General features: G+C 51.7%; 1 protein-coding gene across 2 annotated transcripts; it reads left to right on the forward strand.

Annotated features, from left to right (window-relative positions):
- The first annotated feature begins 259 nt into the window (after positions 1 to 259).
- Positions 260 to 27,436, forward strand: ANKLE2 (ankyrin repeat and LEM domain containing 2). 2 transcript variants are annotated; one of them, XM_006938342.4, is made up of 13 exons: positions 260 to 417; positions 8,818 to 9,291; positions 11,483 to 11,689; positions 12,813 to 13,006; positions 13,087 to 13,275; positions 15,777 to 15,899; positions 18,278 to 18,344; positions 19,885 to 20,057; positions 21,735 to 21,841; positions 22,690 to 22,874; positions 23,271 to 23,916; positions 25,243 to 25,374; positions 25,736 to 27,436. In XM_006938342.4, exons 2-13 carry the CDS (start codon positions 8,823 to 8,825, stop codon positions 25,938 to 25,940), a joined length of 2,697 nt encoding a protein of 898 aa, XP_006938404.2. In that variant the 5' UTR covers positions 260 to 417; positions 8,818 to 8,822; the 3' UTR covers positions 25,941 to 27,436. The 2 variants fall into 2 exon arrangements, with proteins under 2 accessions (XP_006938404.2, XP_023096990.1); XM_023241222.2 differs by lacking the exon at positions 260 to 417 and adding an exon at positions 1,201 to 1,457.
- The last annotated feature ends 381 nt before the right edge of the window (positions 27,437 to 27,817 follow it).

Below are 27,817 nucleotides of genomic sequence, written 5' to 3' on the forward strand. Positions count from 1 at the left end.
TTGCTGGTAGCTCGGAGCCGGCTTGAGATTCTCTCTCGCTGTCTCTCTGCCCCTCCCCTGCTTGCGTGCACTCTCCCTCTCAAAAAATAAACTTCTAAATGTTACACAAGAGTCACCCTTTTCATCGTACACGTCGGAGAGTTCTGACAAGCTTGACAAGCATAACGCTTCCATCAGCCCCTACGGCCCTTCCCCCACCCCCGCCACTTTATAGTCAACCCCTCCCCCCGCAGCCACCCCTGCTCGGCTCCAAGCCCCTCTGCGCCAACGTGGAAGGAATGGGAGCACGCAGCCTGGAGCCTGACTAGACTACAGCGGCGGGCACCTGCTCCTCGAGGAAGCCCTCCGCGCCCCAGGACTAGGGCCGGGAGGAAACAGATTCACTCAGGCCACGGGAATACAACGCCGGCCGGCCAGGTAAGGCCGGCTTTACGGGCGGCAGGAAGCAGTTCTCCCGCGCACACGCGGCAGCTGCCCGGTCGCCTGCGTTGTCTGGCGCGGAGAACGTGGTTCTCTAATTGTGACCAGGCGGTCACAAATGCCGTTTCAAACCGGGTCCGGGAGAACAAAATGCCGACTCCGGCCTGGAGAAGCTGGGTCGCTCCGATCCCGCGAGCAGCCCCGTTCCCACTGGGGCCGCGCGGAGCTAGCGCGCTCGCGGGGGGCACCGCCGGCCAACGCCCAGGCCCCGGCTCGCCCCCGCCCTGGCTCGCGCGCGGGACCTCAGGCCGCCCCCGGGGTCTCCAGGACCCGCCCGGCCGCCCCCGGCCCCCGGCGTTCAGATCCCACCGCCCCCTCCGGCCCCGGCCCTCCGCCCGCCTTCCGGGCCCCCCTCGGCCCCCTGCCCCGCACCCCCCGCCCGTCCCGCGAGCCCCCGCCCTCCCGCCCTCCCCTCTCCCCAGCCGGCCCCGGGATTCCCCCTTTCGCCGAGCGCCGCCGCCGAGGAGGCCGCCCGCCTCAGGACCCCGCGACCCGAGCTGCCCGCGCCACTGCCTGACGGCGCCGCACCCAGGGGTCGTCGGTGCGGAGCCGGGATTTCACGCGGGGGCCGCGGCCTCGCTCCCTTGCCGGGCTACGGGGCGCGGCGGGCGAGCGCCCCGGCCCCCGCGTGCAGTCCCGGCTCCGCACCGACGACCCCTGGGTGCGGCGCCGTCAGGCAGTGGCGCGGGCAGCTCGGGTCGCGGGGTCCTGAGGCGGGCGGCCTCCTCGGCGGCGGCGGCGGCGGCGGCGGCGGCAGCGACCGGGCGGCGGCGGCGGCCGGGCGGCGGCGATGCTGTGGACGCGGCTGGCGGCGGCCGAGTGGGCGGCGCTGGTCTGGGAGCTGCTGGGGGCGTCCGTGCTGCTCATCGCGGTGCGCTGGCTGGTGCGGCGGCTGGATAAGCGGCCGCAGGGCCTGGGCCGGAGCGGGCCTCCAGCCCCGCCGCCCGGCGCGGCCGCGAACTCGGCCCTAGACCCAGGTGAGGCCTGGGCCTGAGCGCCACCCCCCCTCCCCCCTCCCCTCGCCCGGCCTGGGTCCCCTTCACTCCTCAGGCCTGTGTCCCCTCCCCTCGCCCGGCCCGGGTCCCCTCCCCTTGCCCAGCTTGGGTCCCCTTCACTCTTCAGGCCTGTGTCCCCTCCCCTCGCCCAGCCTGAGTCCCCTTCTCTCCTCAGGCCTGGCTCCCCCCCCTCTCCCGGCCTGGGTCCCCTTAGCTTGGTGGCCTGTGTCCCCTCGCCTGGCCTGAGTCCTCTCAGCTTGGTGGCCTGTATCTCCTCTCCTCGCCCGGCCTGGGTACTCTCAGCTTGGTGGCCTGGGCCTTCTCCCCTCGCCCAGCCCGGGTCCCCTCAGCTTGGTAGCCTGGGTCCCCTCCCCTCGCCCGGCCTGGGTCCCTTTCACTCCTCAGGCCTGTGTCTCCTCCCCTTGCCCGGCTTGGGTCCCCTTCACTCCTCAGGCCTGGGTCCCCTCCTCTTGCCTGGCCTGGGTCCCTTTCATTCCCCAGGCCTGGGTCCCCTCTCTTCTCCCGACCCAGGTCCCCTCAGATTGGTGGCCTGTGTCCTCTCCCCTCGCCCGGCCTGGGCCCCCTCAGCTTGGTGGCCTGGGTGCCCTCAGCTTGGTGGCCTTTGTCCCCTCCCCTTGCCAGGCTTGGGTCCCCTTCACTCCTCAGGCCTGGGTCCCCTCCCCTTGCCCGGCCTGGGTCCCCTTCACTCCTCAGACCTGTGTCCCCTCCCCTCGCCCGGCCCGGGTCCCCTCCCCTTGCCCAGCTTGGGTCCCCTTCACTCTTCAGGCCTGTGTCCCCTCCCCTCGCCCAGCCTGAGTCCCCTTCTCTCCTCAGGCCTGGCTCCCCCCCTCTCCCGGCCTGGGTCCCCTTAGCTTGGTGGCCTGTGTCCCCTCGCCTGGCCTGAGTCCTCTCAGCTTGGTGGCCTGTATCTCCTCTCCTCGCCCGGACTGGGTACTCTCAGCTTGGTGGCCTGTGTCCCCTCAGCTTGGTGGCCTGGGCCTTCTCCCCTCGCCCAGCCCGGGTCCCCTCAGCTTGGTGGCCTGGGTCCCCTCCCCTCGCCCGGCCTGGGTCCCTTTCACTCCTCAGGCCTGTGTCTCCTCCCCTTGCCCGGCTTGGGTCCCCTTCACTCCTCAGGCCTGGGTCCCCTCCTCTTGCCTGGCCTGGGTCCCTTTCATTCCCCAGGCCTGGGTCCCCTCTCTTCTCCCGACCCAGGTCCCCTCAGATTGGTGGCCTGTGTCCTCTCCCCTCGCCCGGCCTGGGCCCCCTCAGCTTGGTGGCCTGGGTGCCCTCAGCTTGGTGGCCTTTGTCCCCTCCCCTTGCCAGGCTTGGGTCCCCTTCACTCCTCAGGCCTGGGTCCCCTCCCCTTGCCCGGCCCGGGTCCCCTCAGCTTGGTGGCCTGGGTCCCCTCCCCTCGCCCGGCCCGGGTCCCCTCAGCTTGGTGGCCTTTGTCCCCTCCCCTTGCCAGGCTTGGGTCCCCTTCACTCCTCAGGCCTGGGTCCCCTCCCCTCGCCCGGCCCGGGTCCCCTCAGCTTGGTGGCCTGGGTCCCCTCCCCTCGCCCGGCCCGGGTCCCCTCAGCTTGGTGGCCTGGGTCCCCTCCCCTCGCCCGGCCCGGGTCCCCTCAGCTTGGTGGCCTTTGTCCCCTCCCCTTGCCAGGCTTGGGTCCCCTTCACTCCTCAGGCCTGGGTCCCCTCCCCTCGCCCGGCCCGGGTCCCCTCAGCTTGGTGGCCTGGGTCCCCTCCCCTCGCCCGGCCCGGGTCCCCTCAGCTTGGTGGCCTGGGTCCCCTCCCCTCGCCCGGCCCGGGTCCCCTCAGCTTGGTGGCCTGGGCCTCCTCCCCTCGCCCAGCCCGGGTCCTTTTCATTCCCCAGGCCTGGGTCCCCACCCCTCCCAGGGCCTCAACTCTGTCCTGGGGCAGGGCTCTGTCCCCTCCCCTGGCGGGCCGAGTCTGGTGTTTTGGGCGAAGGCCTGGAGTAAGTCCCGGAGGCTTCATGTGTACACGATAGGGAAGCAGGGAGCCGCGGGAGTGGCGCCCCTGTCTCCGGGCAGTCTTCATCCGCTTGGCTCCTTCGTTTGGCCGAGTTCTTCTCCAGGCCCTGCGGTCTGTGGTCCTCTCCCTCGCGGCCTCGCTCTGCCGTACCACAGTGGTGGGCTTCCCAGACCGTGTGCGCCTGCAGGCGTTAGGGACCCTGCTTCTTCATACTGAGTTCACCCTCTCGCCAGAAAGTCGGGTTTCTTTTTGGAGAATCAGCAGCCGTTCCTTAAGTACTCTGATAGGAGGATGGCGTTTAATTAGCAGAAAGTAAAGTTAATGACCGCGTCTCGGGATCTCGGGGCTAACCGTCAGGGTCCGTACAGATGGCTTCCTTCTGGTGTCCTGGCCCTGCAGCTGAGCAGACGGGCCCCAGGAAGGCCCGCTGGTGGTTGAGAGCACGCGGCTGGGAGGCTGGGGCCGGCTGGGATTGTAGGCCTGCTGACACCCGGTCCGCTTCCCCTCCGTCCTTGGGTTGCTTCCCTTTCCTCACCTCCTGGAGAGAGTTTTAGCCGGTATGTTGAGAAAATAGCACGCTGATTTGTCCGGTCACACCGCCAGCCCTCTGCCAAGTAGCCACACGACGCCGAGACTGCACACCGCCTGCGTGCTGAAGCTAGATGATGTGTGGGGCCACGAGGTCAGGGTTGGGAGCGCCCCCCCCCCTTTTGTTTTTAAGATTATTTATTTGTTTTTGAGAGAGAGAGGTACTTGTATTCTCTCACGAGCAGGGGAAGGGCAGAGAGAGGGGGAGAGAGAATCCTAAGCAGGCTCCATACTGTCCATGCAGAGCCCGACACGGGGCTGGATCCCAGCAACCCGTTAGATCATGACCTGAGCCAAAATCAACAGTTGGACGCTCAACCGACTGAGCCACCCAGGTGTCACTGAAGTCATTTTTTAGGCTTATAAAAAATTACAAAATTAGTATGAAGCAAATGTATGTGCGAAAAGGTGCTCGACGTCGCCAGCCAGTGGTGAAATACAGATTAAACCTCCAACGAGATACTGCACCTGTTAAAATGACTAAAATGAAAGGAGCCAGTACCGCAAGCTGCTGGTGGAAATGCTGAGAAACTGGCTCTCTCATTTACTGCTGGTGGAAATGTTACAGGGGCAGCCACTCTGAAATCAATTTGGCAGTTTCTCAAAAACGTAACTATGCGCTGTATTTTTGGGCATTTATCCTAGAGACATGAAAACATTTTTACACAAAAACCCGTATGTGAATGCTTATAACTACTTGTAGTTTCCAAGAACTGGAAAAAGCCCAAATGTTTCTCGAGGGACAAAAGGGTAATAAGACTGGCATGTTTACACCACGGAATGCTGCTCAGCAGTGAGAAGGAAGGAGGTGGTGGTGTGTCTCAGGAGTATCGTACTAATTGAAAAAAGCCAAGGAGGTTTAGAGGGTGTGATTCCATTTATCAGAATGTTCTTGAAAGATTACGGTGGAAGAGAACAATTAGTGGTTGCCAGGGTCTGGGGACAGTGGAGGAGGTTGGGGGGGGGGGTACAGTTCTGTGATCATGACTTTATCCACGTGATGGGTGGTGGTGGAAGCACGTACAAAGAAGAGCAGAGTCGTGCCGACGCTGGTGAGGCTTAGCCGGTGTCACTTCCCTGATTTGGGTGCGGCACTGTCACCAGCGATGGGTCCCCAGGAACTTCCCATACTGTTGTTTGTGTTTATAGTTTTTTTCAAAATAAAAAGTTAAGTCTATGCCATTCGTTTAGATTCCCTGATGTTAGTAGCTTACATAATCACTAGGAGTAGGACAGCCTGGGAGTGTTCATTCAGCTCGCAGACCTGACTGGGTTTCCTGTACCGTCATCTTTGTCTCTCTGTCAGTCAGGGTTTGGCCGATACTTTGGATTCCAGCCCGAGGGTCGAGGGTCGGCAAACCGCATCTTGCCAGCCAAATCCAGCCCCCACCTGCTTTTTCAGTCTTGCTGGATCTGTAGCTGTTCTTGAGTGTTCGAGAGACCTTCTCGCTCACAAGTCTCACCCTTAGTCTATGGCCCTTTATGGATGTTTGCTGACCCCATTTCTAGCCTCCTTGCTTGTAACTCCCTTCTGTCAGTGAGGAACTGGACTCTCCTTAGCCATGGTGTATCCAGGTGTTTGCCGACCCCTCAGGCTGGTGTAAAGTAGCTTCAGGATCGTGGACCTGTAGAATGTACAGTCACTGGGTTCGTTCACCACCACTCCTTGTGCTTCTCTTGTCCACTTGGAAGGTCTCTCTCCATCTTTTTATTTACTTATTTTTTAGTATGTGACTCACAAATGTGTTTCTTTTATTCTTTTTCTTTTTCTTTTTTTTTTTTTTTAACATTTATTCATTTTTGAAAGAGAGAGACAGAGCACAAGCAGGGGAGGGGCAGAGACAGAAGGAGACACAGAATCCAAAGCAGGCTCCAGGCTCTGAGCATCAGCACAGAGCCCGACACGGGGCTCAAACTCATGAACTGTGAGATCATGACCTGAGCCCAAGTCGGACACTCAACCTACTGAGCCTCCCCAGGCACCCCCCAAAAACGTGTTTCCAAAAGTCAGAACATAAGAGCGATGTTCAGAGATGTTTTTCTCCCCTGTGCTGGCCCTCTGTCCATTCTTCCTGTCCAGTTTCCATACTCCACTCCTACTGGGAGTTTCTGCTTTATTCTTTATTTGGTACAGGTGAGCAGGTATTCGTATACTATATTACAGTGTGTATTAAACAGTGTATTAAAGCAGTGGTTTTTATTCAGATTGACTTTCTAACATATTACATGTGCTACAAAATAATAAGCCTGTGTAACCTAATAACTAAAACTGATAGTTGTGAATAATTTGTCAGTGTCAAACCTAGCAGCACGGACTTTACATGTATTTTTTACCTCACTCTTACTGTAGCCTGAGGGGTAGAACTGTCATTATATCCATTTTATAGATGAGGAAACTGAGGCTTAGGGTTTACATAACTTGTCCAAGGTCACACAGTTAGTGCCGTGATGTGATGGAATTGTTCTGTTTAGGGCTTGCTTGGTTGCAAGGACAAACTAGCCCAGATCAGAAGGGTGGCTTTAGAGCAAAGACACAGGAATGGCATGAAGACTGGACTTTTCTAGAAATGGGTGTGGCCTCTCTGTTTATTTGGAGCGTCTGCCCCAGTTATCCCAACCCTACTTTGACCTACTTTGTGACGTTCACATCAGTTTCCCATCACTGAGCCACCTCTGTTGCTCTTATATCGAGGTTTGTAGGGAATCACCTGGGTACCCCCCCCAGGTGGAGTGGTCAGTAGGCCCTCCCCTTGAAGTTCTGTGGCAGATTTGGGGTCTGTGCGGTACACTCATTGTTTAAAAGGCCAGTATCCCCTTTGCCAATAAGTAATAGCCAGTTTTGAAATCTTGGAGTTGGGTGGGGAGAAATGATATTAAAAGTTAAAAAAAAAAACAAAACAGTTTAATGTTTATTTATTTTTGAGAGAGAGAGCATCCAAAGCACGCTCCAAGCTGTCAGCACAGAGCCCGACACGGGGCTTGAACCCACGAGTTGCGAGATCATGACCTGAGCTGAAGTCAGATGCTCAACCAGCTGAGCCACCCAGGTGCCCTGGCATTAAAAGTTTTTTAAAAAAGAAATTCACAGAAAAGATGGGGTAATATAAGAACTCTTTGCTTATAGCTATCATCCAGCTACAATGGGTATTAATATTTTGTGAATCTTTTTTTATCTCTCACTGCCTCCCTCCTTTGCTCTCCTGCTAGAATAATTTATTTTTTAATTTTTATGTATTTTTTATTGATTTATTCTGAGAGAGAGGGAGCAGGTGCACAAGCAGGGAAGGGGCAGAGAGAGGGTGAGACAGAATCCCAAGCAGGCTCCACACCATCAGAGCTTGATGCAGGGCCTGAACTTACAAACTGTGAGATCATGACCTGAGCCAAGGTCAAGATTGGATGCTTAGCCGACTGTGCCCCCCCCGACGGGTCCCCCTGCTAGAGTGTTTTCAAGTCAATCCTGGGTGTCCCATCACTTCATTTGTAAACACCTCCTAAAACCCTCTACTCCTTGGTTTCATTTTGTATCAGTGTGTGCATTTCTCTTCATCTCTAGGGGTTTCTCTCTTTTTACTGTCAGGTTCCACTTTAGGCTCACTGTCTTTGTGTTTGTTCCTTGTTATTCCTGGTTTATTATTGGCATTAGAGCCAGCATGTATGTGCTTGTGACTCCCACAACCAATTTTTCCCACTCTGAACTTCTAAATTGAAACACCTGATCGGTAGGCATTAAGATGTTTTTGATGCTCAGTGCGTAAGTCTCCACCTCTTCTAGTTCTAGTATTCTCTGCCTTGGGTCAGGTCACTCATAGGCACCTGGACCAGAAATCTGAGTGTCATCCTAGGCTGCCTGCAGGCCCACACACCCCTCCCCATGGCCTCTAATCCATCCGTCCTTCACACCTCCAGTTTTTCTCACCTACGTGCTTGTTTCCAGCCCCATTACAACGCTAGTCTGTACCCCAGTATTTCTTCCTTCTCCCCGATTCTTGCTGACCACACTTAAACCTGTGACCTGCTCTTTCTCTGAAGGTGTGGATTAGAGCTCCTGCTCCAATTCAGATGCACTCGCTGAGTGGCTGCGTCACTCGAACAAGTGACTGAGTGTCTCTGTGATCCAGGTTCTTCATCTGTAAAGTGGGGTGAACAGTGGTGAGACCTGCCACACAGAGAAATCATGCTGGTTAAATACTTTGTGTAGTGCGCTTACACCGGAGCCAGGCACATGGAAAGCCCCCCCCAAAACCTTGAACATTAACTACTTAATATTAGCAAAGTGACTGCCAGAGCCATCTCTGTGGCTCCTCTGGTTAAATCTTTGTATAATTTCCTTTACTTATGGAATGAAGTGCACATGTATCTATAGGATGCATCTCTAGAGTTGTATTTTTGATGGATATTGTTCACATGCCCTCCTTGGGTTTGTTCTAGATTACACTCTAAGTAGCACCAAATGATGTGCCTGTTCCCCCAGTGTGAGTACCTACTTAGAAAGTTAGTGTGATTGTGTCACGTAATAGTATCAGGTTCTAAGATTCTTATCCAAATAAACCAGAAATTGCTTATCTAAATTTGGTTAGATTATGATCGATTGGGAAACAGTTTCAGAAAGCTCTCATAGGAGGCTCATAGACTACCAAAAATATGGACAAACACTGGCTTGAAATGAAACTGAAGCCAGCATTTTTGCCACTTGTGTTTTTTGTTTTGTTGCTCGTAAGAAAACAATGTACTTCTCACCATCAGATTAATTCTTGTCTTGGCCTAGGTGAGATGACAATGGACGCTATCTTGGCTCGATTGAAACTCCTGAATCCAGATGACCTTAGAGAAGAAATTGTGAAAGCTGGATTGAAATGTGGACCCATTACATCAACCACAAGGTTCATTTTTGAGAAAAAATTGGCTCAGGCTCTACTGGAGCATGGAAGAACACTGCCTTCACAGCCTCCTGGCCACGACATGTCAGGAGCCACAACCATAAGCCAGGACACACAGAGAAATTGGAAGTCGGCTGTAGGGAGCCAACCTGAGCAGGTTGGCTTGTCTGAGGACAGAGATTTTGGTTACAGCGTGGGCCTGAATCCTCCAGAGGAAGATGTTGTGATGTCTAAGACCTGCTCTCTGTCCTTCGGTGCTGCCACTGGGGTCAACGGTCACAAAGCCATGGTGACGGCCTCTGCAGGGCCGCCTCTGTACTATGGGGTATGCCCGGCGTACGAGGACATCCCTGCAAGAAATGGTAATGTGACAGGCACCTGGTGTTTCTCACATGGGGTGGATGGACAGCAGGGGAAGGTGATTTTGAAAATCACAAACTACAGAGAAGAATTAGGCCCCATAATTGCATTGCCCCAAATGAACCATCATCAGCATTTTTATATATAATTCTGCTGAATTATTTGTAAATCTACATGTGAATTTTTATAAAGAAAATTGGATTCTGTGAGACATGCTTCACTTGCAAGTAGTTTTTGGCTGGCTACCATTTCTTGATTAATCTTCCTCCTTTTTTTTTTATTCAATATAAGCTGAACCCCTTTTACGTTAATGTAAATGGCTAATGCAGCTATAAGTAATTTTCAACATCAAAGAATTGCAATTTTATTTTATTTTTTTATTATTATTTTTTTTAACGTTTATTTATTTTTGACAGAGACAGAGCATGAACAGGGGAGGGTCAGAGAGAGAGGGAGACACAGAATCTGAAACAGGCTCCAGGCTCTGAGCTGTCAGCACAGAGCCTGACACGGGGCTCGAACTCACGGACCGCGAGATCGTGACCTGAGCCGAAGTCGGATGCTGAACCGACTGAGCCACCCAGGCGCCCAAGAATTGCAATTTTAAACAAGACTAGAGTAGGTAGCATTGGAAAGAATTAATGAAAGCCTGATATTGATTAGAATGTCAGAAATCCAGACTATCACTATTGTGATATCATTTGGGGTGGCACCCCAAAATAGGAGATTAGACACATTATGTACCATGAGTAGAACTGAATGTTTATTTTGAGAGAGCACGCGCGAGCAGGGGAGGGGCAGAGAGAGGGGGGGACAGAGGATCTGAAGTGGGCTCTGCTGACGGCCGACAGGCCACTGTGGGCCAACTCATGAACCTTGAGTTCATGACCTGAGCCAAAGTCAGACGCTTGACTGACTGAGCCACCTAGGAACCATGAGATCATGACCTGAGCCAGAGTCAAGAGTCGGATGCTCGACCAACTAACTGAGCCACCCAGACACCCCAAAAGGTGTGCATTTTCCTTTGAAAGCCACTGCCCTCCAGAAGCTGTTAGTACTCACTGTGTTTGAGAGAGTAACTTTCCCAGTCTGTCTACAGTATTGAACGCAAGGTTTTATATCTGTAAAAAGGGAAGTCTTGTTTCCGTTCTGTCAGCCAAACTCCAGATTATTGAACTTTCCTTTTTATGTTTTGAATAAGGGAAACCTCTGTCTTGTAGGTCAGTTACTTTTTATATGGTTTTAATTTATTATTAATTGTATGAATCTGTTGGTCATATCTACTGACCGTTTTTACTGGGCAATAGACATTACGATTCTTCTCTTATATTGGTTAAAATTTTTTTTTTCCCCATTAAAAAAATTTTTTTTCTTCCCATTTGTATTTTATGTATTTTTGAGAGTTTCAAGCAAGCTTGATTGTGATAGTTCACCTACAGAACTTTAATATTCTTATGTAATAGGAACTTTTCCTTTATGTATTCTGGGTTTCTTGGTACACTTAGAAAGGCATTCCCCACCCAAAATTACGTTTAAAATTCTCTTGCAATAGTCATAATTTTTAACTTGCTTTTTTTGTTATTTTTATTTATAACATTAATCCAGGAGTTTTATTTTTCAGTATGAAATCGTATCCTTAGATACAGTAAAGTTACACATGTGTATAGCATACACATTATTTACATTCATATGATCATGCATATGATCAGTCTTATTAACTGTGTTGTTTTGACTAGCTAAGGCCCTTTTTCTCAAGAATGACGTGGCTCAGGTCATGATTTCACGGTTTGTGAGCTCAAGCCCCACATCGGGCTCTGTGCTGACAGCTGTCAGCACAGGGCCCCCTTCAGATCCTCTGTCTCTCTCTCTGCCCCTCACCTGTGCATGTATGCGTCTCTGTGTCTCTCAAAAAGAAGTCAACATTTTTTAAAAATGGCTTTAAGATTAAAAACCTGAAATACTGGGGCACCTGGCTGACTCAGTTGGAGGAGTGTGCGACTCTTGATCTTGGGGTCGTGAGTTCAGGCCCCACATTAGGTGTAGAGATTACTTAAAAATAAAACCTTTAAGAAACAAATCTGAAATACTAATGTGAAGAAATCAGACAGCTGGTAATGGTTATTATGAAACTCGGGGCCTTCGGGTGTGAGCCAGTTACTTCTCTGTGATTTTCCTGTTACTTTTCCTACACAGAAAGGATTCATGTTTATGAAGATAAAAAGGAAGCACTGCAAGCTGTCAGAATGATCAAAGGATCTCGATTTAAAGCTTTTTCAAGTAGAGAAGATGCTGAGAAATTTGCTAGAGGACTTTGTGATTATTTCCCTTCTCCCAGCAAAGCCTCTTCAGCACTTTCTCCTGTGAAAACAGCACCACTCATGAGCAGTGGTGGGCTGAAAGGTGAGTTATATAGCAGTCCGCTTCTGGTACTGCTGTCAGGGTTACCCCTGGTGGTTTCTGGGCCCTCTTTCCTGATGTGTTGTGACTGGTTTTCTCCTCCTTTGAGAGAAGTCCAGTTTGCCAGGAAGTAGAGAGCTGAGGCCTAGGCCACGGAGTAGCTGAAGGAGAGTGGGTCGGTCACCTGGTCTGGGAAGGACTAGGGACCCTGAGGGTAGAGGCAGCGGGGCACTGAGTGGGCCCTGAACCTGACAAGGCCACTGTTGGCCCTTCCCTTCTGCTGCCTCTGTCTCCCTCTCTGCCTGCTGCCATGGGATCCTGGGGCTTTTTTAGATGCTGAGACCTGTCTCCTTCCCGCCTGCAGCCACACCTACTTCTAGGACGGTGGTGCCTGCTTTGGCACACATAGTCCTGCGGACGGAGCTGGCCTGCGGGGAGAGCCCTGCAGCCCGGAATCCCACCACACCTGCTCCAGCTCTGAACAGGGGTCTCGTGAGAGGCCTTTCCGGTAGGCCTTGTGCAGAGCCCCAGCAGCCTCTGACCGTGGCCCACGCTCCGCCTTGCCCCCTCCTGGAGCCCGCAGCTGTCCTGCTTCCTAGGCTGGCTGGGGCTCCTGGGGAAGGCACCCTCTCCTTATGGACATACAGCCTTCAGTCGAAAGCTCCGCCAGCCTGTTTTCCTCTGCTTCCTTCCTCTGCTCACACAGGTGCTTCATAGACGAAGCCACAGTGATTTCTAATGCTTAAAGGTTTCCCTCTTTGCAGTCGGTGAAAATACTCAGATTGTTTTCAGACATTCTCGGGTGTTGTAATTAAAACGACAAATAGTCTTGGCTCACTCTGCCTTCGTGGGCGTGCTCCATGCACGTGGAGGTTCCTGTGTGCGTGCGGTGGTGTGCCCTCACCCTCCTCGCAGCCTTTTCTAGCTGCAGGCCACTCAGGCCCTTTTGCACTTGGACTCCTGCTGTGGTGGCACGTTTGTGCCCCGCTGTTGGCTAGCGCACTCCCAACTAGGTGGTGATGAGCTTGTGTGGGGGCGATTTCTGCGGCCTCAGCGTAGCACACAGTGGGTGATGAGAAAATGTTGGTGAAGTTAAACATTCTTAAATCCTTTCTCTTGATGACAGATGGTTTGTACCCACCTGAGTCTGAAACTGTAAACAAAGAGCGAGCCAACAGTTACAAAACCCCCCGTACTCAAGATCTCACTGCCAAACTTCGAAAGGCTGTGGAGAAGGGAGAAGACGACACCTTTTCCGATCTCACCTGGAGTAACCCCCGGTATCTGATTGGTTCAGGGGACAATCCCACCATTGTGCAGGTAAGCCTGCTTCTGGCACCGTTAGCCTCGGAAGACTGTGCTTGGCAGAAATGAAGCTCACATCTACAGTCTTCTTTCAGGAAGGATGTCGGTACAATGTTATGCATGTTGCTGCCAAAGAGAATCAGGCTTCTATCTGCCAGCTGACCCTAGAGACTCTGGAAAACCCCGAGTTTATGCGACTCATGTACCCGGATGATGACCAGAACATGCTGCAGCAGCGCATCTATTACATCGTCGACCTATATCTAAACACGCCTGACAAAGTGGTGAGTGCTCCTAGGAGAGGTCATGTCAGCCTGGCAGCAAGCTTGGTGTCCCCGTGTGCATTTCCCCACATCGCCATGCACGTGGAGGGTGGGACAGGAGACGCGCGTTCATTGCGCTCAGCTGCCTTCGAATTAGGGGCGGGGACGGGATCTGTTCACACATAGGAGATCTGCCGCCCCAGGCGGGGTGTACGTGGGTCTCACCTGTGGCCAGAGTTGCTGCAGGAACATGTCCCTCTTGGCCTTTGTCCGGGATCACCTGAGCTGGGCTTTGATGAGAGGCTGAGCCAATGCCAAAACCTAGAGAGAAAAGAAAGTAAGAGGTTGTGGTGCCTTTTATTCGAGGGTTCTGTGTGGTTTTTTTTTTCCCCCCCCACTTAATATGAGGAATCTTTCCTGTGGAGGTAAAAATCTCAAAGGTTTGGTTTTTAATGGTGCATAAGGCTTATGTAAGAATTGTTAAAACAGAAGAATTTTACATAGTTTTGTAAGGCAGAACCCAGTGATAGCATAGTGCCAAGACTTGTGAGCCCTGAGCAAGCCCGGGAGTTGGGAAAGTTGTGGTTGGCAGGAGAGGGAATGACAGAAGCGTGCTGAAGGTGTCATGACTCACTGTTTCATGACACATCCTGAATGGGACACATCAAACTCCACGGTCGCAGAGCAAGGGTAACCTTTAAATTAACAAGAGAGAAAAGAGGGAGTGAAGACACATTTGGCCAATGTGGCACAATTCTAGAAGGAGGTATGGGAGAAAGCAATGATTATACATATGGAAGCATTACTAATTGTAAAAGAAGACAGAAGGAGCACAGAGTTCTGTGCTTTAGACTCAGTAAGGAAGGATTCCTGACTTGGTTATTACAGTCAGGAAGTGTGACTTGAAAGGTAAAACAGAGAAGCATGTGCCCTACAGAAAATACAGTATTTACAGAAAATATGCATATGTACATCCACAAGGAACGCTTAATAAATTCTTGAAATTAGATGTTATAGGCTATCTTTGAGCAGAACTCACTAAGAGTAGGAATCAAAGTATTAGACACAAGTACCTGGCTTGGCAGAGCCCAGTGTCGGTGAGAAGCACCCAGAGCCTGCTGTCTGGGCAGGAGAAGCGGTTCCCGGCAGGAATGCGGGCAGAGGCAGGAGTCACGTTTGCAGAGCTCGGAACAGGTTAGAGACGGATGTTCTGTGGTGCCAGGGAGAGGGGTGGCCAGAAGGACGCGGGCTGTTAGGTGCTGAGTGGAAACACTCACCCCTGCTGTGCCGCGATCGGTGTCCCCCCGCCTCTGCAGGCCTGGCACAGGAGGTCAGGCTATAAATGGATCTCGGGCCCAGAGCAGGAGTGTCCCCAGGACAGCATGAATTGAGAAAGTGCTAATGCAGAGAATGCACTAGAGCAGATCTAGGAAAGGCCGGCCTGTTTTGATAAATGAAGCTATACTGGAACACGAGTCTGCTCGTTCTTTCTGTGTCATTGTGGCCTCAGATAGGCATAGAGCAGGGTGGCTGCCCTTGGCTGAGGCAGCTTGCCAACCTGGACGAGCGGGCAGGGTGCGGTCAGCACTGCTACGGGCAGACACCCAGACCTCTCCGGGTTCGTGTGTGCAGTCGTGTGGGATGGTGAGGTGGTCCTGGAGGGTGTGGAACAGGGAGTGGGTGCCTCCTGGAGGATATTTGTTCCCACGGGATCACTTGGATCATCTCTGGGGGATGCACAAGGTGGCGGTGTGAGTGTGAGTGCAAGTGGCAAGGCCCACGAGGAGTCTCGGAAGCCTGTGCAAGAGGCTAAGGGGAGGCCGGCACATGGGGGACTTGCGAGCCGGGACATGCCATCCTTGGTAGTCACAGGTGGACCGTGGCATTGAGTTCCTGGCCCTGGTCGATGGGAGTGGGTTCTGTTTCGGATGTGCTGCATTTGAGCCTGTGGCCGTTGCAAGTGAGGGTGCCCGGTTGAGGCGGGCTCCACAGCTCTTGGGCTCAAGGACGCTGTTAGTCGAAGGCCTGCTGATCTCTAGGCCTCAGTGGAAAGTATCCGGGGAGCGTTGGGAAGCGTCCTGAGGTCAGGAGCAGAGAGTCTCATTTACTGTGGTGTTGGCCGCGAGAGAGGGTTGAGGGCAGACCAGGTTCACAGACTTTGTTTTATTCTGGGTGTTGCATCCATCTGTGTACCTCACCTTTTGAGCATTGCTCATAGGACTTTGTACTGGGCCCTGAATTGTTAAAGATGCAGTTTACTGAGCGGTAGTTATGCCCCAGCTCACTTGTCAGCTCCCTCTGGGCCTGGGCACCTGTTAAGTGGGGTGCTGGGCTAGCCTCAAGCTCTGGCTTCAAGTGAGGGTAAGTGTTAACACGCCAATTATTTCTCAGTTATAAAAACAGTGCCTTTCTGTGGTCTTTTGTTTTTGAGCGTTTTTTGTTCTGCTAAATACCTATTTTTATCTTAAAGCAACTTTATGAGACAAACATAAATAAATATTCTTCCTCTGCACCTCTCACAGGGCTATGACACACCATTGCATTTTGCTTGTAAGTTTGGGAATGCAGACGTGGTCAATGTGCTTTCTTCACACCCTTTGATTGTAAAAAACCCAAGGAATAAATATGATAAAACTCCTGAAGATGTAAGTATTTATTTTTGGTTTTAAGTTCATTTATTTACGTTTTTGAGAGAGCATCTGCGTGTGTGTGCACATGCACATGAGTGGGGGAGGGTCAGAGAGTGAGGGAATCCCAAGCAGGTTCCGCACTGTCTGCCCAGAGCCCGATGTGGGGTTCCATCTCACAAACTGTGAGATCATGATCTGAGCCGAAACCAAGAGTTGGACACTTAACCAACTGAACCATCCAGATGCGTCTGTAAGTATCTACTAAATTGCTGTTACTATATAGTACTAGATATGAAAATACACAAAGTTAGAGTCACTGTGAAGTCACAGTAACTGTTTGAACATGTTTGCGTCACAGGCACATCTTAGAACCATGATTACTGAGTAACAGGTATAGCTCCTGGCTTTCATCAAGTTTCCTCTGTGCGTACCTCAGTTGACCAGGGAACTGGAGAACAGAGGAGGTGATGGTGTTGGTCGTTTGGGTGATGATGATGTTGCTGATGGTAATGAGAAGGTGGTGAGGATGACAGAGGAGAGGTGGTGATAACGAGGGAGATGGTGGGGATGGTGGGGATGATGGTGATGTTGGTGCTGGTGGTGGTGGTGATAATGAAGATGGGGATGACGGCGATGATGATGGTGGTGGTAATGGTGGTGATGATGGCGAGGGAGATGGTGGCGGTGATGATGATAAGGCCGGGGATGATGGTGCTAGTGGTGCTGGTAATGGTGATGACAGTGATGATGGTGGTGAGGTTGGTGATGGCAGTGATGAGGATGATGGTACTGAAAGCTGACGTGTTTAGCTCATGATGTACCCGCCGCCGTCCTAAGCCCCTCCCAGATATTCTCACCTGACCTATACAAGCCTTGCTAGGATTGATATTGGCCGTTGAGCAAAATGTGCCTTAGGGCAGAAGTGAGGTGGGGAGGGAGGTGGACCTGATGGAAACTGAAAGAAGGGTGATTTGTACTGTGCATCAGAGCTGTTGGCAAGCTGACCTGGGTCAGCCAGCCCTTGAGATGGAATCTGTAAGGATCTTAATCTGGTAGCAAATGCCACCTGTGTAGTTGCTATGGTTACGAAGATAGTGCCCATTTTCTATAGAAACTAGAATACATGTAAACAGAAAATTTTTCATTCTATAACTCAGAAAATTACTATTATTTTTCACGTGTATGTCTGACTCAACTGTTTGTGTGCATAGGTATGTATATTTATTCAATATAAGATGGTCTTTGGTAACTGCTATTCTTTTTAAATTAAAAAAAATTTTTTTAATGCTTGTTTATTTTTGAGAAAGAGAGAGACAGAGACAGAACATGAGTGTGGGAGGGGCAGAGAGAGAGGGAGACACAGAATATCAAGCAGGCTCCAGGCTCTGAGCTGTCAACACAGAGCCCGACACGGGACTTGAACCCACGAACCGTGAGATCGTGACCTGACCTGAAGTTGGACACTTCATGGACTGAGCCACTCAGGCGCCCCAGTAACTGGTATTCTTTAAAGCATTTGCCTTTCGGGGCGCCTGGGTGGCTCAGTTGGTTGAGCATCCGACCTCGGCTCAGGTCATGATCTCACAGTTCGTGGGTTCGAGTCCCGCGTCGGGCTCTGTGCTGACAGCTCGGAGCCTGGAGCCTGCTTTGGATTCTGTGTCTCCCTCTCTCTCTGCCCCTCCCCTGTTCATGCTCTGTCTCAAGAATAAAAAATAAACAGTAAAAAAAAAAAAAAAAAAAAAAGCATTTGCCTTTCCTCACAATCAGTTACACATTTTAAAAAATAGTTGCACTACTTACAGAGTAGAGTTTAGTTTGTTTTTTTTCACAGGCTGGCAGGAGATGTTAATTTTGTAGTTCCTTCCTTATTTTAAGGTTATTGTGGTTTTTTATTATTTCTAGTAAAAATGTTCTTGGAACATCCTGCAATTCTTTAAGGAAGAAAGTTGATTCCTAGAATAGCAAGAATAAAACACCGTATTCTCATTAAATAGGAACTGTTTTAACCCATCCAAACAAGAGCAACAAACAGGCCCCCAGGCATTGGAGCTCATAGAACTAAAAATTACAAGTGTCTCTGCCTGTGTTTGCCTAACTGAACATGCCTTTCCTTGAGGAAAACTAGAAAGTGTAGGGTAACACGAAGAAAAAATCAGTTCACTCCCAGGGTTTGTTTTTCTTGTCCTGACCCCTTTAGCTTTTATAGAACGTTTTGGGAGAAAATTGTACTGTTCAACATGGGTTTTTTGGTTGTGAGTTTGATGAAATATTTACCATTAGGACACTATCCTTTTTTTGTTAACCTTAAAACTTGCTTTTATAAAATTATTTTAATGATAAAATGTGACAAATTAAGATTTAAAGTGTTCACATACTGTGTCTTTTTAAAATAGGTCATTTGTGAAAGAAGCAAAAATAAGTCTGTGGAGCTGAAGGAGAGGATCAGAGAGTACTTAAAGGGTAAGGGGGACCCTGGCCTGGCGTCGTGGGGAGTGGATCCTCGCTCAGGGTGACAGCCTGAGGGTCGTCTTCTGCTTCCTGAACCCCCAGCTCAATGCCATCTTGTTGTCCTGTCATCCCTCCTTTGAAGCCTGAGCTTTTCCGAGAGACGCGGGTTGTCTGTCCTTTGACTATTGCTCGTGGCTTCATCCCGTCATCCCTGCCCGTGTCTCGTGCAGCAGGACCCTCTCTGGTCCCTGCTACCTGGGCACGGCCTGCAAGTTGGCAGAGCAGAGAGTGGGAGGGGCCCTTCCTGGAGCACTTGGGTCTGGGGTGTCAGTGGCTCCCCATCAGCCCTTTCCTGTGCCGCCTGCTGCACCCGGCCCTGCTGCTCCTGTAGCTACAGCTAGGACTGTCCTCACCTGGCTCCCAGAGGCAGCCCCGCTCCCGCCCTGGCCCAGCCCTCGGCATTCTAGGCTGATGCTTGAATTTGCGTGAGCCATGGGGGCAGCCCTTCCTGATCAGGGCTGTGAGGGCTCTTCCCCGTCTTCTGGGCCTGCCTTTTATGGTGAAGAGCTTTAGAAGCGTGACGATGGCCGGTTTCAGAAAGGGGTTGTTGCCGGCGGCTTCCTCTGGGCTGTTTCCAGTGTGTTCTGAAGGTGGAGGCACAGGTGGCTTTCCTTTCGTTTTCAGCTGGAAGTCTGGTGGCCCCATTTCCCGTCTTTCCTTCTCTCTTAGTTTCTGTTAGATCCGTTTAAAGCAAAGGTCAGCAGATGCCTGCCTGGCCTGCCACCTCCTTTGCAGATAAAGCTTTATTGGCACACCACAGCCACAGCTATCCTTCTGTACGTGGCGTCTGGACCCCTTCCTGCTACACCGTCCCAGGTGACATCATCACAGTCCACCATCGTTCTTTCCGCATTTCACGAGAGTGTCGCATGATGCCGGGTCTGTTCGGAGTTGTGTGTTCGATGATAGAAGATTGTATCGTAGGGGCGCCTGGGTGGCTAGTCAGTTGAGTGTTCAACTTCAGCTCAGGTCATGATCTTGTGGTTCGTGGGTTTGAGCCCCGCATCGGACTCTGTGCTGACAGCTCAGAGCCTGGAGCCTGCTTCGGATTCTGTGTCTCCCTCTCTCTCTCTGCCCCTCCCCCACTTGCATGTTTCTCTCTCAAAAATAAATAAACTTAAAAAAATTTTATTAAAAAAGAGAGTTAAAATCGAACTTTCTCTTTTTAACAATTCTCAGACTCCCATTATGCTAATGTTGTTCACACAGGCCCAGTCCTTTTAGTACCTGGGGGTGAGGAAGTCTGCTGCTACCCTTCCTTCCTTCCCCTTATTTTCCTGGCAGAGGAACAATGTGGCTGAGTGAGTCTGGCAAAAACTGGCCGCTTCCCCAGATCTTTTGGCTCCAGAGCTTTTGCACCTTTTAGAGCTTTTGCAGCCTTTTTATCACTGAACAGCTTGCAAAACCCTGGTGTTTCTCAGACTGCCTGACACGGCATTGAGGTGAGGACCTGCCCAAGCAGATGCCTTTAGCTGGTGTCTCCTCCTCCCAGGCCACTACTACGTGCCACTCCTGAGAGCTGAGGACACGTCGTCTCCGGTGATCGGGGAGTTGTGGTCTTCAGACCAGATGACCGAGACCTCTCATGTCAGCCATGGTGGAGGCGGCCCCAGAGACCCTGTTCTGACCCTGCGAGCCTTTGCAGGGCCCCTCAGCCCATCCAAGGTGAGCTGCTGTGGAAGCTTCTGGAACCAGCTCCTGGCCATCCCACCAGAAGTGCCGGGTGTTCCAGCTCTTGCTTTGTGTTTGGTGTTGAGACCAGGACTTATGGAATCGTAGTCAGTTGGTGACAAAGCTTGAGAACATCTGCTGGAGAAACCAGAACGTGTCTTAACCCTGTTCCTCACTCGCTAGCCAGAGCGGATGCGGTGGTGAGCCCATACGTGAGAGAAGCGAAGTTTACTTGGGTTGACCCTCCATGCTGTCATCACCTGGTGCTCCGGTCCGTGTCAGTGGCCCTTCTCACAGTACATGCTGGTCTAGCCTGGCTGTCTATTCCCATATTCCTGGATTTGTATTGTCACTAGGAAACTTGCATTTGCAAACTGTGCAGTTCACCTTCTGGGCCGAGGTATTTCATACACTGTGTGTCATTTTCCTCTCGTTAAAAATAATTTTAAAGGGGCGCCTGGCTGGCTTGGTCGGTTAAACATCCACCTCTTCTTGATCTCAGCTTAGGTCTTGATCTCAGGGTTGTGAATTCAAGCCCCACATTGGGCTCCTTGCCGACAGTGCAGAGCCTGCTTGGGATTCTGTCTCTCTTCCTCTCTCTCTGTTCCTGCCTTGCTTGTTCTCTCTCAAAATAAATAAATAAACTTAAATTTTTTTTTTTTTTTTTTTTTTAAATAAAGGGGCACCTGGCTGGCTTAATGGGTGGAGCATGAGACTCTTGATCTCAGGGTTATGAGTTCAAGCCCAACATTGGCAACGTTGAGTGTGGAGATTACTTAAAAATAGAATCTTTTTTTTTTTAATGTTTATTTTTGAGAGAGAGGGAGACACAGAATCCGAAGCAGGCTCCAGACTCTAAGCTATCAGCACAAAGCTCAGTGCAGGGCTTGAACCCATGAAATGCGAGATTGTGACCCGAGCTGAAGTCAGGTTAACAGACTGAACCACCCACATGCCCCTACTTAAAAATCAGATCTGAAAAAAAAAAAAAACAAAAATCGCTTGACATGAGACCTACCATCTTAACGAAATGTAAAGATAAATCATTTCATTTATTTTTTAAAGTCTATTTCTTTTGAGGGAGAAAGTGCACGTGAGCAGGGGAGGAATAGAGAGAGAGGGAGAGACAATCCCAAGCAGGCTCCACACTGTCAGTGCAGAGCCCGACATGGGGCTCAAACCCAGGAGCCATGAGATCATGAGCTGAGCCAAAACGAAGAGTTGGATGCTTAACTGAGAGCCACCCAGGCGCTCCAAAAATAATAATAATTTTAAATAGTTATGTGCAGTTACAGAAGTGTCTCCAAAAACAGGTGTTATTAGTTAAGATTAGATTCATTTGTGTAAAAGAAGACTCTAGTTAAGAGTGACCTGAAAACATAAAACATGCATTTACTCTTACGTGATGGGAAAGTGCCTTGAGGGTGGCAGCTCTCCAGTGTTGGCCTCAGGGTCACCGCGGGAAGCTCCGACCCTCCCAGCCCAGCCTGGGCCCCTGGAAGGGAGCAGGACCACGCCCCCTCGGAGCCTTGCCTCTGTGTGAGCACAGCCCTGAGGCCGTCAGGCTGCCAGACCAGAGGGGGAGGGGGGAGGGGCGCTGGGAGGTGCTCGCTGGTTCTGTTCGTTCACCTGTGACTTGGGTGAGCACCGCGCCATCCGGTTTCTCCTCAGGCAGAAGACTTCCGCAGGCTCTGGAAGACCCCACCTCGAGAGAAAGCGGGCTTCTTTCACAGTGTCAGGAAGACGGATCCAGAAAGAGGCGTAGAGAGAGTGGGAAGGTACTTGCCAGCACAGTATGAAGCGACACAGAGCTGAGTAGCAGTGTCCTTTCATCCGCTGCGTGTGTCTGTGTTGAAACCGGTTAACAGCCTTCAAAATGTCATTCCTGGGAAGCGTTCACTGGGGGGACATAAAGCCTCTTTACTGAGGTGTGATCCCGCCGCGGCGGCCACTCTCCCGGCAAGATTGATGGGTAGCGTGCCTGGGTTCACGGTGTTTTGTGTGACGTGTCATACAGAGGGTGCCCTCTTGGCAGTAAAGGAGGAAATAAAACACAAGAAGAAGGTGTGGCTTGAAACTACTAGTAAAAAGTCCCAGAAAAGCATTTTTCCCACCATCAAGATGCTGAATACAGCGTCATCAAATAAGGCTACATTGAGTTGTTTCAGAGCCTTTTCTCAAAATATGTGCCCCCCCCCGCCTCCCTATGTATATGTATGTATATGTGTGTGTGTGTGTCTGTGTGTGTATGTACACACACATATATAACGTGTCTAGTTTCAGGTTGACAACTTGAACCTCAAAAGAACTTCCAAACGTTTATTTATATGCTCAGCCAAAACCAGAGTCGTTTGTGGTGCGAGTGGGGTGGTCAAGGCCTCCTTGCCGTGACTTTAATACATTCAGTGTAACAGTTCATGAGTGAAACCACTCTCAGTCCTGGCCTGCTTTAGAAAATAAAAACTGCTATCTTAGCCCCAAATTTAGGATAAAGTAAAAGTCATAACCAGAAGTATAGGCGTTACTTGGGCACTTTCGCACAAAATGGCTCTTTTCTGTATAGTTGGTTCTGTGAGCGTTTTTTCCGACTGGTTTTCTAACTGATGGATGGTATCTCTTCCTGCAGGGAGCTGGCTCATGAGCTGGGGTATCCCTGGGTCGAGTACTGGGACTTTCTGGGCTGCTTTGTTGACTTGTCTTCCCAGGAGGGTCTGCAAAAACTAGAAGAATATCTCGCTCCCCAGGAAGTGCGCAACGATGCCCAAGAGTCGGGAGAAAACGAAGCCAGCCATCAGGACGCCTCTGTCTCTGGTAAGGACGCGCAGGCACATGTAGGTTCTCAGGACGCGGACCCTGTCCAGTGGCCGCGGACCAGGAAGCATGTTCACGTGAACGAGCAGATGCCTGCTGCTCTGCCTGCCCCTTATGTCCTGGCGAGTCATGGGAGGTGCCAGCCACCGTCATGACCGCATGTGCCTGCCCTTGACTTCCTTCTCCTTTTCCTGCTTTTGAGGGCAGGGTGCTGGGCCTGGAGGCTGTGCTTTCTGTTTGGCTTTTCCCAGGGAGCTCACATCTGTCAGGGGCTGAGGAGGCGGCCTCGGCAAGAGGCTGGTTTCTGGCTGGTCCCGGGGATTTGCAGCCGTGCTGCCTGACGTGTCGCAGACTGCGTCGCCCGCGCCTCTGCACAACTGCTTCTCTCCCTTGCAGGCCGTCGGAAGTGCAGCAATTCCATCTCCGTGAGGGCTTTTCTGGACGAAGATGACGAATTGAGCTTGGAGGAGATTAAAAATCGGCAGAACACAGCTCGGAACAACACCCGACCCACACTTGGCACTTTTGGGGACTTGGAGTGTGACATCCTTCCCTTGGAGCAGGAGACCGAACTCATAGAAGCCTCCACCCTGACCAGTGCCCACAGCAGCAAGAATGGATTTTGTAGCCCCCTAAGCGGAGGCCAGACTCTGGGGAGGAGGCGGACAGAAGCCCCGCATGGGGAGGAAGCCCTTCTCTCACCGGTACCGGGCCTGACTGTTGAGTTTGATAAACTAAATTTGCAAGATCTAGGAAGTAACTTTTCTAAGACTCCAAATAAAAATATGAAAACTGCAGGCAGACGGAGCCCGACATCAAGAACGGATGCGGTGGAGAGGGACTTGTTAGAGCCGTCTGCTGCTGATGCTCTTACAAATGAGCAAATGAGGACAGAAAATGAAATGTCAGCCAGAATTGCTAAGATACGCCTGGGTCTTGACGCTCCTGGGCACGAGGCACAGCAGAGCTACAGTTCCCCATCCCCAGAGCCCTCAGGGGTCCCAGCTAGGAAGGAACCCATCCAGAGGCTCTTCCTTTTTGGGTATGAGTGGGTTGTGTGCGTGTGGGAGGCTGTGGGAGTAGACATGGGAACGGAACATGGCAGGAGGCCATGGGGGTAGACGTGGGAGCACATGGGAGGTCATGGGGGTGGGGGTGGATGTGGGAACATGGCGGGAGGCGGTGAGGGTAGACGTGGGAGCATGTGGGAGGCTGCGGGGGTGGACATGGGAGCACATGGGGGTAGGGGTGGACCTGGGAGCATGTGGGAAGTCATGGGTGTGGGGGTGGACATGGGAGGCTGTGGGAGTGGACATGGGAACATGGTAGGAGGCCTTGGGGATAGACGTAGGAGCACGTGGGAGGCTGCGAGGGTGGACGTTGGAGCACATGGGGGGTCATGGGGGTGGCGTGGACGTCGGAGGCCATGGGGTGGATGTGGGAACATGGTGGGAGGCCATGACAGTAGACGTGGGAGCACGTGGGAAGCTGCAAGGGTGGACGTGGGAGCATGTGGGAGGTCATGGGGGTGGGGGTGGATGTGGGAACATGGTGGGAGGCCGTGGGAAGCTGGGGGGTGGACGTGGGAGCACGTGGGGGTAGGGGTGGACCTGGGAGCACATGGGAGGTCATGGAGGTGGGGGTGGACGTGGGAACATGGTGGGAGGCCATGAGGGGTAGACGTGGGAACATGTGGGAGGCTGCAGGGGTGGACGTGGGAGCACGTGGGAGGTCATGGGGGTGGGGGTGGACGTGGGAGCACGTGGGAGGTCATGGGGGTGGGGGTGGACGTGGGAGGCTGTGGGGGTGGGGGTGGGGGTGGACGTGGGAGGCTGTGGGGTGGATGTGGGAGCACGTGGCTCCATCCTAATTCTCCTGAAGCTTTTTTCTGCCCGCAACCTGGTTGGACGTGCACTCCTGGCTCCTATGTCTTTGATGAGTTTGTAGCTCTTGGTGCTTTTTGTGACCCTCCAAGTTGGTGGGAGACGCGTTTTCCTTTCCAGCTCAGCCTCCCGTCTTGCTGTACTTCTGGGGAAGCTGTGCTGAGAGCTCGGTGCGTTTTAGGAAGAGCATCCCGGGGAGTCTCAGCCTTCTGGTTGGTGACCTTCGGAGGTGGCAATGCTCAGAATTGCATTTTCAGTGGGATGCTGTATCCTCTCTGCCACTGTGGCTTTTGTCTTCCACAGCCCTCACCGCAGCTCTGACAGCCGAGCCCTGCAGTGGCAGCAACGGACCAGCTGCCCGTGCTTCCGTCCTGCTGCTCTGTTCCTGTGCCCAGCCCTCGAGTTCAGAACATCATGGTGTTGGAAGTCTGTGTTTCTAACTATGGGTATTTTTGTTTTTTCTTTCCTTTTTTTCTGCCTGGCAGAGAGGAGCCGTCCAAACTGGATCGGGACGTGTTGGCCGCTCTGGAGGGTACGGATGTGGACCCACAGCGGTACCCGGCTGTCCACAGGTGGAAGAGCGCCGTCCTATGCTTCTCCCCCTCAGACAGACAGAGGTCAGTGGGCCTGCAGGGTCACCGGTCTCTTATATGGGGGCTGTCGGTGGCCGCCTTCCAGAACGGTCTGGTTCTGAGTCGGTGTGTGCACGCAGTGGCTTATCTGGGACACTGGCAGATGGGTCGGCCACGCTGACATGTGGCTGCCTGCACAGACAAGGGGTCTGCAGTTAGGGAGAAAGGGGACCGGGTGCTGCCAACAAGGTTGGGGCAGAGGATGGAAGCAGCCGGGGGTCTTGTTCAGGGCCACACGGGACTCGTGTGGAAGAGCTTGTGTGCTGTGAATCCACAGGCCTCGCAGGGCTGGGGCGCGGGGCCCACGTCACCATCCATGCTGACAGACCTTTCTTGGTTTCCTCAGTTGGCCGAGCCCCGCGCTGAAAGGGAGGCTGGAGTGTCGGCAGCCGGATCTTGGTGGCCCCCACAGCTGCAGCCCAGGGAGAAGCCCCGGGAAGCCCGGCCCCACACCCCACTCCCCAGGCCTGGGCAGCCCTGGGCGCTATAGCCCTGCAGGCGGGGGCCGCCTCCGCAGGATGGCGCGCCTGGCCCAGCTCACGGCCTTGTAGGGCTGGTGCCAGCTGCTGGGCGTCTTTTATTCTGTGTTTGTAAAGAAAGAAGGGTAACGTGTTTATTGCTAAAATTCTACCAAAAAGAATATATTCTGATTAATTTATTCTCATTTTGAGAGTTAAAAGAATTTTAGAAAATGCACATTTTTTTTTGTATAAAATTTCGTTCTCTGGTGTTTTGGGAGAACTTGATGAAAGCAAACTCAGATACAGATTTTCTGAGAATTGTCACTTGTACCGACGCAGACTCGAGCTCGCCGTCCCAGGCGGACGGCAGGTTGTGGGTGCCAGAGTTGGGGCGGCCAGATCGGCGGTGGCGCCCCTCGAATAGCTTCATTCACTTCAGTTCCGTTCTTAGAACAGATGAATTTTGTGTCGTCTTCCTTTTCTGGGAAGGAGTCTTGGACTTTCTAGTTCATGATAGAAAAATCTTTGTTTTGCCAGTGGATCCCAGTGGATTAGGCCAGTTGATAAAGGTGGCTGTCCGGCAGTAAACGAACCTTAAATAGGTCTTAGACTTGCAGCAATGTTTCTAATTTGGGTCATTACAAACATTGAACTAGGTTTTCTCTGGGAATAAATCCTCTAGTCTGTAGGAGTCCTAGGAACCGTCCGTAGCACTGGACAGGCCAGCAGCAGACCTAAGAAACCTGCACTTGCAGTTACTTTGTTTAGTTGCCAGAGTGATACCAATAAAATGATCTTTAAGTTGTTCTCTGGTTTTCAAATGTATTGCATATTTTCGAATTCATTTCCTTCCGATTTCCTGTGTAAAAGTGTTGTGTTTTAGTACAGAAACTAGAGGTTTATCTCTGAGTCCTGGTCAGTTACCGTAGTGCATTTATTTCAGCTTCCCCTTGGCCGTGACCTCTTGGGGGGTCTGCCTGGAGCGTGGGGGCCACCTTAGAACCACTGCCATGACTGACACCCAACCCACGGCCCCACGTTGAGGGCCGACCTTTCTCGGGTGTACGTGACCGCTCACACGCTGCTGGTGCTCTGTGAGCATGTCCAGTGTTATCCAAAATGCAAAGCTCTACCAATTTTTGCTAAATTCAGTGCCTTTTGTAAATTATTTTTTATTTTCCTGAAACTTGCTTTTTTGAGAATATACAGAGATACTAAGTAGGCATGAGGTTTTTTTTTTTTTTATGAAAACTCTGATTGGGAACTTGTGTTTAAAAAAAGTTTATTTCTTCCATGTGTTAATAAGAGACAGGTCAGGAATATTGGAATCTAGATTTAGATTTAAAAATTTTAAAGGTTGTTACATAGAGTGTGTAACACTGATGTGACAATCTAGATAAAACACAGAAAAATACATTCTATTCTAAAAGCCAATGGCGTTTATAAAAGACATCTTTGTTCTCAAAAGAAATTAGAATACAGATAGCATATTCACAGTGGCAATCTGTTTTCTATAAAACCTTACCGTACTGTCCTGTATGTTGTTGTAAATATCCAGATGGAAATTAAAAGTGTTTCTGTCCTAATTTTGCAGACTGTGGTTCTTGTTTTCTGAGGTTTTAGGTCGTCTTTGACTACTTCCTCATTTGTTTTTTTTAATTTTTTTTTTCAACGTTTATTTATTTTTGGAACAGAGAGAGACAGAGCATGAATGGGGGAGGGGCAGAGAGAGAGGGAGACACAGAATCGGAAACAGGCTCCAGGCTCTGAGCCATCAGCCCAGAGCCCGACGCGGGGCTCGAACTCACGAACCGCGAGATTGTGACCTGGCTGAAGTCGGACGCTTAACCGACTGTGCCACCCAGGTGCCCCTCCTCATTTGTTTATAGAAGGTGGCCCTGGCCTCAATGAATGCGTTATCGTGTGTCTTAAGGTGATTTTGCATTGTTTTTTAAGCTACTTAATGA

This window comes from Felis catus, chromosome D3 (assembly GCF_018350175.1).
Source record: "Felis catus isolate Fca126 chromosome D3, F.catus_Fca126_mat1.0, whole genome shotgun sequence".
Taxonomy (NCBI): Eukaryota; Metazoa; Chordata; class Mammalia; order Carnivora; family Felidae; genus Felis; species Felis catus.

Excerpts from the sequence above, each read along its gene's own strand:
- ANKLE2 (XM_023241222.2), top strand. The coding sequence starts at position 1,271 with ATGCTGTGGACGCGGCTGGCGGCGGCCGAGTGGGCGGCGCTGGTCTGG. Across the intron at positions 15,900-18,277 it reads ATGATAAAACTCCTGAAGAT|GTCATTTGTGAAAGAAGCAA; the intron begins GTAAGTATTTAT and ends TTTTTAAAATAG. Across the intron at positions 21,842-22,689 it reads GGCGTAGAGAGAGTGGGAAG|GGAGCTGGCTCATGAGCTGG; the intron begins GTACTTGCCAGC and ends CTCTTCCTGCAG.